This window comes from Canis aureus, chromosome 12 (genome assembly GCF_053574225.1).
Source record: "Canis aureus isolate CA01 chromosome 12, VMU_Caureus_v.1.0, whole genome shotgun sequence".
In the NCBI taxonomy this organism is placed as follows: domain Eukaryota; kingdom Metazoa; phylum Chordata; class Mammalia; order Carnivora; family Canidae; genus Canis; species Canis aureus.
In genome coordinates this window covers 42,958,994-42,976,403 of record NC_135622.1, presented here as the reverse complement: position 1 = coordinate 42,976,403, position 17,410 = coordinate 42,958,994, and the positions used below count along the sequence as shown (strand labels likewise).

Sequence of the window (17,410 nt, the reverse complement as noted above, 5' to 3'; positions counted from 1 at the left end):
TTGAAGGGCTATGATATTAAAGTGAAACTAGAATTGTTTGTTAAATTTTTAAGATCCAATGGATGACATTTTTGAAGAGAAAGAATTAAATTTAAGTGTAAGGAAACATTATCAAGAGTTGCAGCTAACTCTTGGAAATGAGTCCCCTCTCAGAAGTCTTTTGTAAAGCTATTGCTTGAACCTACTTTTCCATTGAAAATCTTCATTACCCTGGCATTTTCACAAGATTCATATCTGACTCTTATTTCCTATTCTTGGAGTTTCAGTAAGTTATCATTTTATCCAACAATTGATAGGAATAATTCTTTGATCATTCCAAAAACTCCAGTTATTTACCATTTGAATTGTTTATTTGAAAGTTGGTTTTCCTGGCACTTAAACTTTAAGACAGACAAACCAACATGATAGTATTTCACTGGTGAAAGAATAAGGAAAGGAACATGTGGATAAGCTGTGTACTGTCTGTAACTGGGGAGCAGGACATCTGGTCGATCCTGCAGATCTGGTGATTGGGCTTTCTGGAGATGGTGCTGATAGCTTCTAAAGATTGTCAGCCTCCAAGGTATAATGTGAATCAAAGCTATCTTCCACCTGGAACTTCTGTGATTTCATGTAAATGTAATATCATGAGTAATGGTAAGTCTGTATTTTCAAAGGGAGGAACTTGTACCTGTTGGTCCCACTATGGTAGCCTGGGCAATTTTTAGGGAGTCATGAAAAATAAGACCTGAAACTACCATTTTGTTGTCGGGTGGTCATAACACTTCTAGCCATTCTAGGTGTTTGTTTCTTTACTTTTTACTTTGTTTTTTAACCTCACCTTATATCACTTCTTATCCTATTTTTATTTCTTTGTACTCTTGCCTATTTTTTCATTTTATGGAAAGTTGAAATAAGCAGTATCCAAGTAATGTATGCTCTGTGTTCATATCATCTTCTCTAGGGTGAAATAGAGGAAATACAATGTTATTGCTCTTCTGTATGATTTGTGTTGGTCTTTTCTCTGCCATCTCTGCCTTGAGGTCAGGTACTATGTTTTCTCCTTCCTGTATAACTCCCCAGGTGTCCAATATGTCCCATCTGTGCATGGTGGGTTTTTAATAAATGTTATTGACTGATTTACTGACTGTTCACCATAGCAAGAAAACAATGCCACGTTTTATTCCAAAGAGGCTATCGTGTATTGAGGCAAAGTGTTTCAAGAGTTCTTTGAGGTTGAAGGTAAATATCTGAGAAATTCTGAAATGTAAGAGTGTGAGATTCTGAAATATATTTAAATTACTTCCTTGTTTTGAAAAATGCTTGAATAATGTTTTTTCCTGTATGCAGTATAGTAATTTCCTTTTTTCTCTCCAAAGAGATCTTTTTAGTTGAAGATGTGCTAATCTGGTATACATTGTTTTTTTAAAAATTATTTTGTATTCAAATACTTTTGACTGCTTTAGAAATTTTTAAAAATCAATAAAAATTAAAAATCAACATTCTCCAATATTTTCCTTTAAAATGGAGCCATTTGGGGAGTGCCTGGGTGGCTCATTTGGTTAACTTCTGTCTTCTGTTCAGGTCATGATCCTGGGGTCATGGGACCCAGCTCCACATCGGGCTCCCTGGTCTGCCAAGAGCCTGCTTCTCCCTCTCCCTCTGCTGCTTCTCTTGCTTGTACTCTCTCTCTGTCAGATAAATAAATAACTAAAATCTTCAAAAAGGGCCATTTGGGGACTTTTTTTTTTTTTTTTTTTAAAGTAGGCTCTTTGACCAGCATGGAGCCCAAGGCAGGGCTTGGACTCACTACCCTGAGATCAAGACCTGAGATGAAATTAAGAGTCAGACATTTAACCAGCTGAACCACCTAGGCACCCCTGGGGGATCTTCTTGAAAAATAAAGTTCTTTGTTAGTATTCATCGTATAAAAATATTCTTTGCTTTTAAAAAGGGCTCACTGTAGAGTTTTTTTTTTTTTTTTCTTTTTAAATTTATTTATTCATGATAGTCACACGGAGAGAAAGAGAGAGGCAGAGACACAGGCAGAGGGAGAAGCAGGCTCCAAGCACCGGGAGCCCGATGTGGGATTCGATCCCAGGTCTCCAGGATCGCGCCCTGGGCCAAAGGCAGGCGCCAAACCGCTGCACCACCCAGGGATCCCTCACTGTAGAGTTTAAATGGAAAACTTCCCAACTGTATTTTCAAGATGATTTTATTTATAAAAAAATAAATTAACTCATAACCATTGAGTAAACACTTTCTAATTTATTTGTATTTAAGTCAAGATTAAAGTGGAACAAATTTTTACATCAGATTAAAAAAACATCTTTACTGAGATATAATTCTCATAGCATCCAACTTACTCTTTGAAGGATACAATTCAGTGGCTTTTTAATATATTCACAGAGTTGTATAACCTTCAATATTAATTTCGACATTGATTTTCATCACCAGTAAAAGAAACTGTGTACTCGTTATCATTAGCAGCCCCTCCCCGCCCCCCACCTCTGGCAGCCATTAGTCTACTTTCTATCTCTATGGGTTTACATATTATGGACATTACATATAAATGGAATTATTCCATAATTATACACTATTTGTGGACTTTTGTCTTTGACAGTTTTCACATAGCATAAAGTTTTCAAGGACATCCATATTGTAACATGTATCAATACTTCTTTCTTTATAGCTGAATGATAGTCCATTGTATGTATTTGCCACATTTTATATCTACATTGATGAGTTTATGGACTTTGGGTTGTTTTACTTTTTGGCTATTGTGGACAATGCTGATGAAAACATTCATATGCAAGCTTTTGTGTAGACATGTTTTCACTTTTCTTAGGTATGTACCTAGCAGTGGAATTGGTGGGTCATAAGGTAACTCTATATTTAACATTTTTTGGAACAGCCAAACAGTTTTCCAAAGTGATGGCACCTTTTTATATTCTCACCATCAGAGTATGAGGATTCCAGTTTTTCCACGTCTTCACCAACACTTACCATTGTCTTTTTGATTGTAGCAATAATAGTTGGTGTGAGGTAGTATTAAATTGTGTTTTTTTTCTTAAGATTTTATTTATTCGAGAGGCACCTGGGTGGCTTAGTGGTTGAGTGTCTGCCTTTGGCTCAGGTTGTGATCCGGGGGTCCTGGGATCAAGTCCTGCATCAGACTCCTTGGAGGGAGCCTGTTTCTCTCTCTGCCTGTGTCTCTGCTTCTCTCATGAATAAATAAATAAAATCTTAAAAAAAAGAATAACATTAAAAAAAGATTTTATTTATTTGAGAAATAGAGAAAGAGAGAGAGCATGAGCAGTGGGAGGGGCAGAGGGAGAAGGAGGAACAGAGGGAGAGAAAGAAACAGACTCCCCACTGGGCAGGGAGCCTGATGTGTGGGGCTCAATCCCAGGACCCCAGGATCATGACTTGAGCCGAAGGCAGATGCTTAACCAACTGAGCCACCCAGGGCCCCCCCAAATTGTAGTTTTGATTTTGATTTCCTTAATGACTAATGATGTTGAACATCTTTTCTTGTGCTTATGAGTCATTTCTATATCTTTTTTGAAGAAATATCAAATATTTTGTCCATTTTAATTTTTAATTAATGAAAGTTCACCTTCTTTCTTTTTTAAAAAACATTTAATTCTGGTATAGTTAGCATACAGTGTCATATTAATTTGAGCTGTATAATATAGTGATTCAACAATTCCATACATTAGTCAGTAACAATTCCATACATTACTCAGTACTCATCAAGATAAGAGTACTCATAATCTCTATAGCCTATTTCACCCATCCCCCTGCCCACCTTCCCTCTGGTTACTATCTGATTGTTCTCTGCAGTTAAGAGTCTGTTGTCTGTTTGTCTTCCTCCCCCCACCTTTGTTCATTTGTCTTGTTTCTTTCTTTCTTTCTTTTTTTTTTTTTTTAAAGATTTTTATTTATTTATTCATGAGTGACACAGACTGAGAGAAAGAGGCAGAGACACAGGCAAAGGGAGAAGCAGGCTGTATGCTGGGAGCCCGATGCGGGACTCGATCCCGGGACTCCAGGATCATGCCCCAGGGCCGAAGGCAGGAGCTAAACTGCTGAGCCACCCAGGAATCCCCTGTCTTGTTTCTTAAATTCCACATGAGTGAAATCATATGGTATTTGTCTTTCTCCGATTTATTTCACTTAGCATTATACTCTCTAGCTTCACTTGTGTTGTTGCAAATAGCAAGGTGTATACACACACACATATCTTCTTTATCCATTTATCTATTGATAGACACTTGGGTTGCTTCCATAGTTTGGCTATTGTAAATAATGCTTCTTTGCCCATTTTTAAGTTGAATTATTTCTCTTTTTATTGTTTAGGTATAAGAGTTCTTTATATATCCTGGATATAGGTTGTCAGATAATGTGATTTGCTAAATCATATATTTCCTCTTTTTCTGTGGATTGTCTTTTCACTTTCTAGATAATGTTCTTTGAAAGACAGGAGTTTGAGATTTTTTCTGAGGTTCAGTTTATATAGTTTTTCTTTTGTTGTTTGTGCGTTTGATCTCATATCTAAGTAAACATTGCTTAGTTATGAGGATTTATTCTTATATTTTCCTCAAAGAGTTTTATAGTTTTTGCTCTTACACTTAGGTCTTTGATCCATTTTGAGTTAGTTTTTGTATATGGTATGAGTTAGGGACTCAGATTCATTCTTTTGCATGTGGCTATCCAGTTGGCCCAGCACCATTTATTGAAAAGACTCTTAATCTGTTCAGGCTACTATAAAAATTACCTACACTGGGTGACTTAAACAAATATTTATTTTTCACAGGAGTCTGGGAAATCTGAGATCAAGGTGTTGGCAAGTTCAGTGTCTGGTGAGGTCTACTTCCTAGTTTATAGACAGTTTGTCTTTTCACTTACCTCACATGGCAGAAGGGGGCAAGGGAGCTCTCTTGAGTTTCTTTTATAAGGGCATTAATCCCATTCATGAGGGTCCTGCCCTTATGACTTAGTCACCTATTGAAGGCCTTCACCTCCAAATGCCATCACATCGGGGATTAGGTTTCAACATGTGAATTTTAAGGGGATGCATTCAGTCTGTAGCAGACTCTTTTATTTTTAAAAAAATTTAAATTGTGGTAAAAATAACATAAAATTTGCCATCTTATTTTTGTGTATATTTCAGTAGTGTTAATAACATTCATATTGTTGTACCACTAATCTCCATAACCCTTTTCATCTTTAAAAACTGGAATTCTGTACTAATTAAACAGCTTCTAATTCTCCCCTTCTGACGGCTCTTGCTAACCACCATTCCACCATTCTTTCTATCTCTGAATTTGTCTACTCTTGGTACCTCATATGAGTGGGCTTATAAAGTATTTGTCTTTTTGTGACTGGCTTATTTTCACTTACCATAGATAGCATCCTCATGTTTCATCCATATTATTTTAAAAGGCTGAAGAATACTCCATTTGTGTGTATACCACATTTGGTTTATTTGTCTGTCAGTGGACACTTGGGTTGTTTCCACTAGGCTATTCTGAATAATGCTGCAGTGAACATGGGTGTACAAATGTCTGTTTGAAACACTGATTTCACTTCTTTTGAGTATATACCCAAGAGAGTAGAATTGCTTGATCATATGGTAATTTTGTTTTTAAATTTTTGAGGTACCACCATATTGTTTTCCACATCAGCTATACCATTTTACATTCATATCCACGGTGTACAGGGGTTCCCATTTCTCTACACCCTCACCAACACTTGTTATATTCTCTCTCTCTCTCTTTTTAAAATAGTAATCATCTCTTTTTTTGATAGTAGTATTTTTTATGAGTGTGTGGTGGTGAGAAGACACTTTTTACCCTATTGAATTGTCTTGGCAGCTTTGTCAAATATCAATTGACTATAATAAAATAAGTCATAGGGATGAAAAGTATAAAACAGGGAATATAGTCAATAATATTGTAATACACTTGTCAGAGAGTATTTTGTAATGTATATAATGTATATAGTGATTATTGAATCACTGTGTTGTACACCTGAAACTAACTTAATATTATATGACAAAAATACTTCACTTGAAATTAAAATATTCAATTGACTATAAATGTGAAAGTGTTTCCAGACTCTGAATTTTATTCCATTGTTCTTATGAGAGTAGCACACTTTCTTGATTACTGTGACTCTGTAATAAGTTTTAAAATTGGGAAATGTGTTTTCCAATTTGTTTTTTTTCCAAGATTGCTTTTTGGCCATGCTGGCACCTTTGCATGTCTGTCTGACATTTAGGATAAGTTTGTCAATTTCTACAAAAAAGCCAGTAGGGATTTTGATAGGGATTGCATGAAATCTGTGGATTAATTTAGATAGTACTTCCATCTTAACAATATTAAGTCTTCTGATCCATGAACATGAGATGTTTTTCCATTTATGTAGGCCTTCTTCCATGTCTTTCAACAATGATTTATTGTACAAGTTTTGCACTTTTACAAGTAATGTCTTTCAACAATGTTTTTGTGTAAAAGTTTTACACTTATTTCACTAAATTTATTCCTAAGTATTTTATTCTTTTTGGTTCTTTTTGGTTGTAAATGGAATTTCTTTTAAAAATTTCATTTCTGGGTTATTCATTGATAGTGTATAGAAGTGCAGTTGGTTTTATACATATCTTGTATCTTGCAACCTTACTGAACTTATTTGGGTGTGTGTGTGTGTGTGTGTGTGTGTGTGTGTGTATGCCTTAGGATTTTCTATATGCAAGATCATGTCATCTGTGCACAGAGATAATTTTGCTTTTTCTTTCTGATCTGGATGCCATTCATTTTTTTTTTCTTGCCTAATTGCCCTAGCTAGAACCTCCAATCCAGGGTTGAGTAGAATTGCCAAGAGTGAATTTCCTTGGATCAGATTTTTAATCTGTAGTGTTTTGGAAATATGTATACTGACAGTGATTGTTTGAGAACTTGTAAATCCAGCTTTATGTCCTCTTGTAGTAACAAAAGTAACAGACTTCTATTGGAATTTATAATGCTGTTTATTTTTTGAACATTAATAGACAATAGATTCTAACTTGACTTTCTCCCAAACTTTGATGCCTCTCCTTTTTAGCTTTATAAATTTGTTTTCTAAATGTCACTAAAGCAAGCCAATTGTGGGACTTCTAAAAACATATCTCTAATGTAAATGTCCTCTTCAGGAATTGTGAGTACTGAGTATAGTTGAATAAGAATGAATAATCTTCTGAACTTTATTCCTATTATAGATTTTTGTCAGTACTTAGATATCCAATTCAGAGAATAGAATTTTTTTTTCATGTATTAGAGCATTTCTTGAATATACTCTGCATGTTACACTTTGACCATTGGAAATATGAAATAAATATAAGCATGTTTATTCTCTGAATGCTTGCAAGTTATTTAGGAAGATCAAGCATATGTACTTATCTTATACTGCTCTGCATTTGTGGTTCTGTGTATAATGTTCCTGGCTCCCTAACTAAATGTAAGGTCCTTTAAATTTTTTTTTTATTTTCTTTAATTTTTATTTATTTATGATAGTCACAGAGAGAGAGAGAGGCAGAGACATAGGCAGAGGGAGAAGCAGGCTCCATGCACAGGGAGCCTGATGTGGGATTCGATCTTGGGTCTCCAAGATCGCGCCCTGGGCCAAAGGCAGGCGCCAAACCGCTGCGCCACCCAGGGATCCCTAAATGTAAGGTCCTTGAGGAGAACCATCTTTGTATTGACACAGTGTCATAGTGCCTCACATATGCCATGTGTTTATTATGAATTCTTGAAATTAACAGAACAGGAAAAACCATATAATACTACAATGAAATACTGAAGTGAATGGCATAACCAATCAGTACTGTTGAATGTCAGGGGTAATGATGATCAGTGTGTACTGGATTTATTAGGAAAGTCTTTATGCAAGACAAGGTAATTAAATGGACTCATGGTTGGAGCAGGGTTCAGAATTTTTTTTCATTGGATTCATGAATGTATGAACTAGGTCATCTGGGCCTGGATAGAGCTGTTTGCAGCAGGAAATACCCATATGAGAAACATTTTGGAGGAAAAATTGAGGGGACTTGTTTTCTAAGAGTATAAAGGGTGTGGGTAAGGTCAAAGAAGACATTAAAGTCACAGCATGGGAGATTAAGGAATTCCTAGAAATAGAGAAACCAGCTAGGGGAAGATAGGAGTGGGAAAAGGGACAGTCATGAGCATGATTTTAGACTTGCTGAGTTTGACATTAAAATACATAGTATGTAGTTAGAGGAAAGAAGGCTCAGATGAGAACTGAGGTCAGCGTATCATTGAATATCATTATGAAGATATTGTTTGAGAAGGAAAAATGATTGGACTGATAGAATTGTGTGTGCATGTACACACATATACATACCCTTATATGCTAGAATCCAATATGTGTGTTTGATTGTTGATATACTAATCTACGGGTTGGCATTAGCAGAATGATGAGTACTGGTTCTTGGGTAAGCAGGGGAAAAAAGCTAAAGGAGGGGACAGGAAAGGAACAGAGGTAGAAGAACTTAACACATTTGCTAAGGAGACGCTGTAATTTGTCTTGTATTTCAAAATGATATTAATAATAACTAGTAGAACTCTCATATCACTTACTAAGTGCTTGCTGTGTGCCAGACACTGTGATAAGGCATGCTATCTCTATTTATCCTCACATCCAGTTTGTGATATCAGTACTATTAGATTCCCTTTTACTGATAAAGAAACTAAAGTCTAAAGAAGTTAAAATTTGCCCAAGATGAGTTGAGCTAATAAATAATTAGGATACATTGTGGATGATATAAAACTGACTTTCTTGATTCCAAGCCAGATATTCTTTCCATTATACCAAAGGTTTATGTGTTTAATTTCTTCAAGGTAAAGTCTTTATCTTTAGAGAAATAGTCCCCAGTAGAGGCTTATTAATTAGCAGGTAGTGACTGAACAGTAACATTTCCTATAGAAAAATCTGCATATAATTTGGATGTGGCTGCTTCTGCTTTTCTGCTTGGGTGTTTGTATTTATAATGTGATAGGAGATAAAACTTTTTTGATTGCATATTGTGAATATTTTATTTTTTATTTTAAAGATTTTATTTATTTATTCAAGAGAGACACAGAGAGAAGAGAGAGGTAGAGATACAGGCAGAGGGAGAAGCAGGCTCCTCGCAGGGAGCGTGATGGCGGGACTCGATTCCGGGAGTGGGATCACACCCTGAGTCAAAGGCAAACTCTCATCTGCTGAGCCACCCAGACATCCCTATTTATTTTATTTTTAAAGATTTTATTTATTCATTTTAGAGAGAGATTGCACATGAGAGTGGGGAGGAGCAGAGGGGGAAGGAGAGAGAGGGAGAAAGAATCCCAAGCAGACTCTACACCTTATGGAGTGTGGAGCCCTATGGATGGGGGGGTGGTTTGGGAGTGGGAGGTGGTGGTGGCTTGACCTCACGACCCTGAGATCATGACCAGAGCTGAAACCAAGAGTCAGATGCTTAACTGACTACACCGCCCAGGTGCCCCTGTGGATATTAATTTTAAAAGACATTATCAGTTCTCTCATTTGAAGAATTAATCATTCAGAGAGTGCTTCTCAAATTTTTTTGTTAAACTAATATAAACTATAAACTAAACTTCTTTTAGAAGTGTTTCTGATGTATGCCTCAGAACATTCGTAAATTAGCAAGGAAATAATAAGGGCCTGATGTTTTCTTTTTTTTCAGGGGACATCATTTTCAATGCCCAATACCCAGAGCTACCCCCTGATTTTATCTTTGGAGAAGATGCTGAATTCCTGCCAGATCCCTCGGCCCTGCATGTGAGTACTGCAGGCTTGTTTCGGACGATCTTTATTTGTTGAAGGAAAATAAAATTAGCTTTTGACAATTGCTTGAAAGATAAATTTGCCAAACATGTGGGGTTTTTTTCCACCCCTTTTTTCTCTATCCTCTGCAATAAGTACAGCTCTTCCTGTTCCAAAATAGTTTAAAGAAAAGATTTTTTTCATTGCAGTTCTACTTTCAGACTATTTTGAATTCAAATCTCTAGCATATTGGTTACAATATTTTTACTTCAGCCTAAAGAGACATGTTGAAGACATTTCTTTATTTTAATTTAATATTTCATGCCTGCAATCAATTTTCTGATGTTTACTAACACTTCATCACAGAGCTTGTTAGGGGAGTGTTTCTTGGCTCTTCAAGAGGACTTTTTTTATATAGAAGTGAAAGTGGCAAATTTGGACTTGTATCCATATTATCTCATTATTATCAGAAGGGTAAAGACCAGATTAAGTGTTCTTGATTAAGCAAGACCAAAAACTTTGTAGTTAAAGTAAAATGTTTCTGGGGTTAAAAGCAAGGAAAGGAGTGGTGGTACTTGTCAGAGCACATGTGGTTTACATAAAAAATTGTGTGTTTCACATTGCTGGTGGAGAAAAACATGTGCCATTTTGTTTAAAAGGTCTGACCAGACAAAATGTCTTTCTTTCCCAAGTCCAGTTTTGCTTTGATGCCTATACTGTAAGAGGGTTTTGTTTTTCAAAACTATGTTCTTTGCTTTGTTTTTTGGATACATTTTGTCTCAAAGTTTTGTAATTAAAGATTTTGATGACTTGCTTTGAAATTTTGCCCTCCTCCCTTTTTAAAAAGGGAAGTGTTAAATGGGAAGTATGAACCCAAACCTAAAGAATGATCTTAAATTTTAGAACACAGCTGTAAAAATGCAATTGGCAAGAGTAGGGTAGGTTTGTTGCAAAATTTTTAGTAATTACACTCAAACTGTTAGTTGATTTTTAAAAATTTGTGGTTTAAACATGATTCCTTTAGATACTATATGTTGCATATTCACCTCATATTGAAGCTGAGGGGTTATCTAGAGAAAATGAGGCAGAAGTATCTCTACAGGCCTCTTCTGTGTTAACACTGCCAGTGGAGGCTAGCATATGCTAAATGCCAAAGATGTATTGTAGGCTAAGTGCTCCAGGAATTTCAAGAAGGTTGTCAGAAAAGGCTCTGTAGTAGGGGTGAGACTTGGACTCATTCTTGAAGAATGAGTGGAGAGTATGGCAGAGAGCATTTCAAGTAGTGAGAGTGACATAAACAAATGAAGCATATGGTATGTTATAGAAGAAGGTACTGACAGGTTTGCTGAAGTGTAAGTCAATATAAGGAAGGGCTAGGAAAGTTTAGAAAGGGAAATTGGACTGAGATTGTGAAGAGCATTGAGTTTTAAGTTAAGAGTCACAGAAGGAAATGATAATTGGAGAATCATCTTGCAGCAATGTGGTCAACATAATGGATTAAGGAAAGATTGAGGATCAGAATTGAGGACTGTTGCAAAAATCTGGAGGAGGGAGAAGGAAAGGGCTTTGAGCTAGGATGATCCAAGAGGGAATACTCTGAAGGAAAGGATAAGAAATGTGTTTACAACTTCTTTTTTTTGGGGAATTGCCTTTAAAATTTGCAAGACACATCTTCAATAGTGATAACTATTGTGAGAGCATAGAATTTAAAAGCCAAAAAGGACTTTGAAGTTCAACTTATTCCACTTATTTTAGTATTGAGAAAATTGACCGAGAATTATATAATTACTTAATTGTGTCAGAGTTGATGTTATAACTTTACTCTTCTGATATTTAGTCCCTGAGTGAAGTTTTCACAGATGTTTTTTAGATTAGCTTAAGAGGAACAACCAAAAAATAAATAAAAGAAATCAAAGCACTGTATCTAAAAGAGAGATTACAAATCTAGGGGAATACTTTCTCTTTAGCTGTAGTCAATCTGAGCACTCAGGCAGGCTATCCAGTGCTTCTTCATGGACCAGTGGTTTGGGTAAGCCTAGTAGAGCAACCAGGGTATACCCTCCACCAGCTGGTGAGGTCCTCCCAGCTCTATAGGTGCCCTTTATGTTCGTTGTCTGTCATCTGGCTAACACACTAGGGCAGGATACATGTCAGCAGACATTTCTCTGAGCATAGCATGCCTCTGAAGGACTTTTCACTCAACAGTTCACAGGCTGTGGTTTATTTCTTCAATTCAGTTCAGCCTTTCTCCCCCTCCTTCCTGAAATGCACAGAGCACAATCACTAATAACCTGGTTAGTCTGTATATGGTTCTGAATGAAAGGGAGATTCTGTATTTTATCACCCATGGAGGAGAGAGCAGAATGTCTAGATTTTTCTCTCTGAAGTACTAACTATAGGAGGGAATAAATATGTACCCTTAGGTTCTGGGAGCAGAGTCCATAGTCCAAAGTAGTTGCTATGGCAAATATGGAATTTCCTTGAAGCTTCTGGGTTTTATCTTAAAAATTAGTAAAAATTATTTTGCATTTGATTCTATAATATACCTGTACTTTTTAATAAAAATTATATTAAATTATAAATATATGAGAAAAAAACATGTCCCAGTTTGAGAAATATAATTTTTGAGAATATGTATGATCTATTATTTATTCAATTTATTTAAACCAGCTTCTTTTTATAAAAGGGTTTGAAGTAACTTAAATAAAGGATACACATAAGGTTAATAAAAATATATGCGACGTACTCTAATCCATCAGATGGAGCCACCTCTTTTTAAACTTAGGCTTTTCATTCACAGAGATGAGTTTCATTAAGAACTTTGAGATCCTGAGGTGAATGGAAAATACTAGATAGAGATACTAGATCCAGATAAATATGAGATAGATACCAGAGATAGGTATCTCGTAGATATTGGGGAACCAGAAAATCATGGAGTTGTAATTGTGGTTGTCCAATGGTTCCTACTTCTGGCTATCCACTATATAATTTAGGAAGCCTGTTAAAAATACAGATTCCTGGATCCCACTGGAATCTGAATAAGACCTGTTAGGGAGCTGAAAAGTCATTAAATTCTCTGGGCCATTTCTATGTATTAGGTGAACTGCCATTGGGAATCACTGATTGAATCCATATTTTATAGTAACATCTCCAACAGAAGGCCCATTTGTCTTTGTTTGTTGTATTTCCAGTGAGGTATTATTTTCTATTTTGGGGACAGCTCTATTTTTTTTTTTTTTTAGATTAAAAGCTTTTTTGAGGCATAGTTCATGTGCCATATAATCTACCTATTTAAAGTGTATAATTCAGTGGATTTTAGTATATTCATAGAGTTGTGCAACCATTACCTTATTAAATTTAATTTTTTAAATTGAGGTATAATTGACATTTTAATATTATATTTCAAGTGTACAACATAATGATTTGATATTTGTGTATATTGTGAAATGATCCCTATAGTGTCTAGTTACCATCTATCATAATCAGAGTCAAATTTAGAACATTAGCAGTCACTTCCTCTTCCTCCACACCCCTACCCATATTCACTCTAAGCATTAACTGTTCTCCATTCCGTCTCTGTGGATTTGCCTGTTCTGAACATTTCATATTAATGGAATCATATAACATGTGGTCCTCTGTGACTGACCAATCTCATTAGCATACAGTTTTCAATGTGTCATATATCACTCCTTCATTTTTTATTGCTAAATAATACTACATTGTATGCATAGACCACATTTTATTTATCCATTGTCAGTTGATGGACATTTGGGTTGTTTTCATATTTTGGCAATTATAAATACTGTTGTTGTATGGGCATATTTTAATTTTTCTTGGATATATGCCAGGGAATAGAATTGCAAGGTCAAAGGTACCTATGTTTAGCTTTTTAAGGAACCGCCAGACTGTTTTCCAAAGTGGTTATACTGTTTTATATCCATGCCAGCATCTAAGTGTTTTGGTTTCTCCACACCAACACTTGTTATTGTCTGTCTTTTTTATTGTAGCCTATGGAGTGGTATCTCATTGTGGTTTGGGTGTGTATTTCCCTGATGGCGGATGATGTTTTGCATCTTTCCTTGTGCTTATTGGCCATTTTTATACCTTCCTTGGAGAAATATCTATTCAAATCCTTTGCTCTTTTTAAAAATTAGGTTACTTGCTTTTTATTTTTGAGGTATAAGAGTTCTTTGTATATTGTATCTCCATATATGCCAGAATTTTTTCCATTCTATGGATTGTCTTTTCACTTCTAGGTAGCATTGTTTAAAAGACAAAAATTTAAGTTTAACTTATCTATATTTTATTTTGTTGCATGTGCTACTGATTTTATATCTAAGAAACCATTGCCTAGTCCCAGGTTATGAAATCTTACTGTTATCTTCCCTTAAATACTTCTGTAATTTTTGCTCTTACATTTAGGTATTTTGGGCATTTTGGGTTAATTTTTTTGGGGGGGTTAATTTTTGTATATGGTATGAAGTAGGGACCCCACTTCGTTTTTTTTTTTTTTTTTTTTGAGATTTATTTATTTTTTTCAGACAGGGAGAAAGAGTACATGGAGGGGCAGAGGGAGAGGGAGAAGGAGAGAAACAGACTCCCTGCTGAGCACAGAGTCTGATGTGGGGCTTGATTCTACAACCTGTAAGATCATGACCTGAGCCGAAATCAAGAGTCGGACACAACCAACTGATCCACCTAGGTGCCCCCCACTTCATTGTTTTATAAGTGGAGATCCAGATGTCTAGACATAATTTATTAGAAAGACTATTTTTTCCATATTGAGTTGTCTTGGCATTCTTAGGGAAACTCAGTTGACTGTGAATGTGAGGATGTATTTCTGGACTGTCAATTCTATTGCTTTGATCAATTCTATTGTCTTTTGACCTTATATCAGTCCACACTGTCTTGATTTGCTATGACTTTGTAATAAGTTTTGAGATTGAGAAGTATGGGTTTCCAACTTTATTCTTTTTTTCTAAGATTGCTTTATGGGTCCCTGCATTCCCTAGGATCAGCTTATCAGTTTCTGTCAAGAATCCAGCTGGAGTTTTCATAGGAATTGCATTGAATCTGTAGCTCCAGCTAGAGATTTACTATTCACTATTTTCATTTACTTCTGCCTGGAAATCCCTCCCCTCATTTAATCTGAATAGTTTGTTCTTCTCCTATCTTCAAATTTCATTACATCAGAGAGGCCTTTCTTGATGTCCCTCTACAAAGTAGTGGTAGCACACTCCCCCATTACTCTCATTTTTTATCATGGCACTTATCACTATTGATAATTTTTTCCTTGCTTATTTGTTTGGTATCTCTCTGCTAGGATGACCAATGGCTGATGGGTTTTCTGGGATGTAGTACCTTCAGTGCTGAAATTGGATAGTCCCAGGTAAATTGGGATGGAGGGTTACTCTTGTTTCTTTACTGGAATGGAAACCTCATGAGAGAATGAATTTGTTTTCTTCACTGCTATGTCCTAATAACTAGAAGAGTGCCAGGTGTGTAGAAGTGTGCAGTACATGTCTGTTAGATTTCCTTTAATGTTGTGTATTTCTTAGGGGACTTGCTGGTTTCCAAGATTAGAAATATGTTTTAGATGGAAATTTCAAAATAGAAGAAGAGATTCAGTTTTAGAGAAACTGGGAGATAAAAATCAGTTAGCAGAATCTCTGAAGCAGTGATTTTCATCCTTGGTTTTGCAATGCCCTGTGGTATGTTTGGCTACCTCAAACGGCATTGTGAAATTCTTTCCCCCAAAAGTAATAATGATAATTCACTTTAATTTAAAATAAAATTGCATAAAGGAGGAAGGGTGGTTCATAGATTTAAATGAGAAGGACATGTTGCAATTATAGCAGAACTGGAAACCACTGATATCTGAACTCCTAGTTTGGAGAAGGTGAGGGTGATTTGGGGTTTGGGACAAACATCTTCAGGCTAGGAATCTAATGCTACTAGTTCCTTCACTGATTCTGTTCTGCTCATATGGAATGTATGTGTAGGAAGAATGCCAACACCTTGTCACTTCTGCCCTACTGTTCACTGTGCTACCTCCAGAAGGACATATTTAGAATGTCTCCTTGCAAAACAGTGCCTATCCCCTCTGTACATGAAATATGTGTGAAGAATACACTTTGCTGAGGTGGACTGCATGGCCTGCTACTGAAAAATACTGCCAGATGTGTGGTTGCTGTTCCTAGACACTTCCCTGTGTGGTAGCCTATAGCCTATTTAAAAGCAGAATTCTGTCATTTTTCAAATATTTATTTAATGCCTCATTTGAGATCTTTAAAAGACGCAACTGTAGCCCTAAAGCTGAACATAATGCTCGAGACAGAGAAGCAAACTGAATTGCAGCCTGAGGTGATATGTGCAGGGGTGGAGGTAGATTCATGTCGTGCTGTAGGGACATATGGGAGGAGAACTTTACCAGCTCCCTGTAGAGTGTCAGAGACTTAGAAACATTTTTTTTTTAATTTTTATTTTTTAATTTTTATTTTTTTAATTTTTTTTAATTTTTTTTAGAAACATTTTTTGATTGTTTATAAATCATCTGTGTTTTTATGTAACTTATAGTCCAATGACGTACCTACAGAAAAGTGTACAAATCACAAGTGTGTTACATAGAGAATTTCCAAAAAAGTAAACATAGCATGTAACCAGCACTTAGTTCGGGAACAGAGTATTTCCGGTTCCAGAAGCCCCACTCACTCCCCCTTCCTTCACTGTGATCACTTTGTGCAAGAGTAAACACTCTGCTGACTTATATCGCCATTGTTAATTTGCCGCTTTTTGATCTTTCTACAAATGGAATCAAACAGCATGTACTTGTGTGTCTGACTTCTTCCGCACACCATTTATTTGTGAACTTCACCCCTGTGGTTTATTGTTGTTGTTTGCTCATTCCATTGTGTGAGCATAGCATGGTTTATTTGTCCGTTCTAGTAGTGATCAACATTTGGATTCTTTTCTGGTCTTTGCTGTTGTGAATAGTGCTACCATGAATATTCTTATGCATGTTTCAGCAAATATGTGTGCATTTCTGAGAGGCATACACTGGAGGGTGGACTTGCAGGTCATGTGGTGTAGAGCGCTAAGGAGAGGATTGATATATACACCTGTGCATACACACATATAATTTTGAAGGTATGTGGTATAAACTAGGCTTTAAAAGCAGTTATACAAAACCAGAACATCTTGAAAGTACGAACAAGGTATACTTAAAAGGAGTAGAAGAGAACTCTAAAGAATGCAAACATAGCAGTTGTAGAGAGCAGCTACTCTGTGGCTGAGAGAGAATACCCAAGAGGTAATGAACTTGGAAGGCCCCAGGTTGAGGTGCCATCCTCCTTGTTGGAGCTTGGGTGTGGCTGCAGCCCACTGGATGTTAGACCTACCTGTGCTTGGGGGTACTGTAGGCCAGAACTGGTGTGGCCTGCTGGGTTCTGGTGGGCCAGTAAGCAGGCTGGAGGGTCTCCTGCATACTGCTGGCAGTTGCACCATAGGAACAGCTATGAAAAGTACATCAGAACCAGGATAAGGAGCTCCTTCCTCTGTTATGCTTTGCCCTGTTCTTCATCACTTTCTCTGGACAAGCTAAACATTGCAC

The 17,410-nt window shown here is 36.3% G+C and overlaps 1 protein-coding gene across 10 annotated transcripts in view; it reads left to right on the top strand.

The window, feature by feature from the left end:
- The window catches only part of BABAM2 (BRISC and BRCA1 A complex member 2), a 450,135-nt gene that overhangs the window by 121,753 nt on the left and 310,972 nt on the right, over positions 1-17,410 (top strand). For all 10 annotated transcript variants that reach the window (XM_077915908.1, XM_077915912.1, XM_077915910.1 and 7 more), the window contains exon 4: positions 9,722-9,816. In XM_077915908.1, coding sequence (XP_077772034.1) covers positions 9,722-9,816 — 95 coding nt within the window. The remainder of the gene's footprint in view (positions 1-9,721; positions 9,817-17,410) is intronic.